The sequence below is a fragment of the Ursus maritimus genome, unplaced genomic scaffold, assembly GCF_017311325.1.
Source record: "Ursus maritimus isolate PB19 unplaced genomic scaffold, ASM1731132v1 scaffold_4, whole genome shotgun sequence".
NCBI lineage: Eukaryota > Metazoa > Chordata > Mammalia > Carnivora > Ursidae > Ursus > Ursus maritimus.
In genome coordinates, this window is record NW_024426552.1 from 57,421,113 (window position 1) to 57,424,418 (window position 3,306).

Genomic DNA, 3,306 nt, shown 5'->3' on the forward strand with positions numbered 1-3,306 from the left:
AGGTTTTTACCTCACTGGCTATTCCTTCGTAGTCTTTGCTGTTTCCTCTTTATCTCCTCAACTTCTAAGTCTCTATTTAAAAACTATGTCATCCTTGGGTGCCTGGTTGGCTCAGCTGGTTAAGCGTCTGCCCTTCAGCTCAGGTCATGATCCCAGGATCCCAGAATCCTGAATCAAGCCCCACGTAGGGCTCTCTGATCAGTGGGGAGCCTGCTTCTACCTCTCCCTCTGCCTGCCACTCCCCCTGCTCATGCTCTCTCTCTGTCAAATAAATAAATAAAATCTTTTTTAAAAAAATAAAATCTACGTCATCCTTTAAAAGTTGGGTCTAAAACCTAAATAATGATTCACCTAGCCCAACCCTGGATCGTTATTCTCATTTTTTTCCTCCTTTACAAATACTTTAAACCATTTAGTGGGGTGGCACTGTGAGGGGTTTTAGAATCTGAGCAGAGTAAGAAGGGTGTACATACAGAATGCAGTGACCACGATTCCAGGGCAACGGGTGTTAGGGTGGGATGGATGAAGAGGGAGTCTGTGCAGGGGGCATTTAATATTGCACATTGAAGGAGATATGGTAACAAATGGTAACATGTGATCTGGGGCTAGATTCTCTTACTACAGAGGATATCATTGGGACAATTGGTTGAATTTTAATGTAGTGTGAGAATTAGAAGAGAGTAATATAATATTAATTTCCCAATTTTGTTGGTCATATTATGATTGTTGGGGAGAAACACATCTCAGTATTCAGAATTGATAGGGCACACTGTTGATTATTTTCAAATTGCTCAGGGAAAAGCTTATTGTAACATATTTGCAACTTTTCTGTAAGTTTGAATTGTTTCAAAATTTAAAAATTTTAAATAGTTTTAAAATATTTTACATAATAACCACATTCATCTCGTACCATTAAAAAAATTTTGGCAATATTAAATTCTTTCAATCCAAAGTAGAGTTCTTGGCATGACTTCAATTCGAAAAATAGGCATTTTTGATTCAGCCTACTCTTGTACACAACATTGAAGGAAAACACAATTTATGCTAAGTTTTGCAGGACAAAGACAAGAGCATATCCTTTCTTGATTACCTTATTTGGTAATTATTCTTTAACATGTAATACATTTTTAAAAAATATGCAGTATCTGACTTTTCGTGAAAGTGGATTTGACTCTCCCTCTGCAACTTTACATTATGATTATTTTCAAACATACAGAAATAGAAAGGGTACAGCTGAATAGTGGTATACCTTCCACATAGATGGAATAATTGTTAACATTTTGCTATTTTGCTCTTTCTTCTTTTATCTATTGTCTTAGTTTGTATAGGCTGTTAGAACAACAGATACCATAGGTTAGGTGGCTTAAACAACAACATTTCTCACGGTTCTGGAGTCTAGGAAGTCCAGGCTTGAGACACCTGCAGATTCTGTGTCTGGTGGGAACCCACATCCTGTTCATAGACTGCAGTATTCTTACAGTGTCCACATACGGTGGAGGGGGATTACGTGTCAACATATGAATTTGGGGAGGACACCTTCAGCCTATGGTATCTATATTTGTTGAAGGATTTGAAATCAAGTTGCAGGCATCATGACATGTCACTCCTAAATACCTGAGCACGAATTTTTTGAGAATAAAGACATTCTCCAATATCTCCACAAAGTATTAATTATTCACAAATGAATATCAATAACTTTATCCACAAATTGTAACTTCTTCCATAACACTAACTTTCACATATATTTCATATTTGATATTCCTCAATTGCTCTAGAATGTCTTTTATAGCTGTTCTTTTGGAAGGGAGGGAACCAGGCTCTGCAACACTCAATAGCTTTTAATGAGTAACTTCAAGCCCTTATTTGAAGGAACAAGACTGTCACGCAATTCACTATTTTGCACATTGGAGCAGAGTACGTATTGTGAGAAAGAGAGGGGAAGGGGTGCTTTCTGAAGAGTGACTTGTGCCCGGAAGTCATTTCACCACAGGCACGGGAGTTTGAGATTGGGAGGTAGGTAAGGACGGGGCCTCATCTTGATCCCTAGTAAGGACTGGACTCCAGGCTGACAAAGTAACATTACATCCTTACGAGTTAGCCAAAGGCAACTGCCGCCAGAGGGCGCAAGACACGCCGCCAGGACCCCAGGTGGCCCTCGAAGATCTGGCTGCGGGGGCGCGCGGGGCCCAGAGTCCAGAGCGCGCGCCGGGGAGGTGGAGTGGGGGTCGGCGCGGGGCCGCCCCCTCCTCGCGCGGGGCGCGCGTGCGCGGTTCCGCTGCGGCGGAGGGAGCCGCGATGGAGGGCGCGTTGACTGTCCGCCAGGTAAGCGGCGCCTCGCTTGGGGCGGCTTCCCTAGGGTGGCTGGACCGGCAGTTTTCTTCAGGATAGTGGTTTGAACCCTCTCAAATTATGATAATTAATTCCCTCCTTCCCTTATCTTGGTGCTCTTTGGAGTAATTTGGAAAGTTGTTACCGAGGAAACGGTTTCCTGTGCTTTCTGCGAGCCTTCCCCTCCGGGCGACAGTGGAACATCTGCTTCTCTGTGGGCGCGGAGAGCTGGAATTTGGTTCCGAAAGTCCTAGTCCAGACGTCTCAGCCTCAGGCCCCACTGACCCAGGCTCAGTGGTCGCGATTCTGACCCAACATCGCGTCGATCCAGTCTCACCCGCTTCCCCTATCAGCTCTTGAATAAAGGGCCCAGAACTCGAGTTTAAATCACTGTGCTGTCAACCAAGCTTTTGGTTTCAACTAGTTTTGTTATTTGTTTACTGCCTTATTTGGTAAACGGAAGAACTTGCTGGTCAATCTTGGGGTGAAGGCCTACGTTTGTTGCAGGAGTACCTGCATTTCTGAACACGATGCTCATTACTTTTATATTGGTTGTGTGTATCGATTTTACTTTTAGAGAATTGCAATCAGTGCGATACCTTTTATTTGAGAGGCATTTTGCAATTTACACAATTGTAGAGGCATTCAAATAATTGTTGAATGAACAAATGAATGTACTATTTCAATTGATTCTCAAGTCATTACTATGAAATAGTCATGATAGATATTAATGAACCCAATCAGTTATTTATTCACCCCAGTCGCTGCCACTGGGTGTTGAGATAAGATGGTGAGCAACAGAGACATGATCCCTGCTCTCAATGAATTTATAAACCAGAGAGAGTTATTACCCCTACTATAGAGTGGAGAAAATAGATTTAGACTAACTGCCAAGATCACACAATAAGTTAAAGAGGTAGGATCCTATTGCAGGCACTCTATAAAGCCAGAATGAACCTCCCCCTACCCCCCCCCCGA

At 42.7% G+C, this 3,306-nt stretch overlaps 1 protein-coding gene across 4 annotated transcripts in view; it reads left to right on the top strand.

The window, feature by feature from the left end:
* Window positions 1-977: 977 nt before the first annotated feature.
* The window catches only part of GRAMD1C (GRAM domain containing 1C), an 87,095-nt gene continuing 84,766 nt past the window's right edge, over window positions 978-3,306 (top strand). For 3 of the 4 annotated variants that reach the window (XM_040621253.1, XM_040621254.1, XM_040621255.1), the window contains exon 1: window positions 978-2,322. In XM_040621253.1, coding sequence (XP_040477187.1) covers window positions 2,296-2,322 — 27 coding nt within the window. In that variant the 5' untranslated portion in view covers window positions 978-2,295. The remainder of the gene's footprint in view (window positions 2,323-3,306) is intronic. The other variant, XM_040621256.1, reaches the window with a different exon arrangement.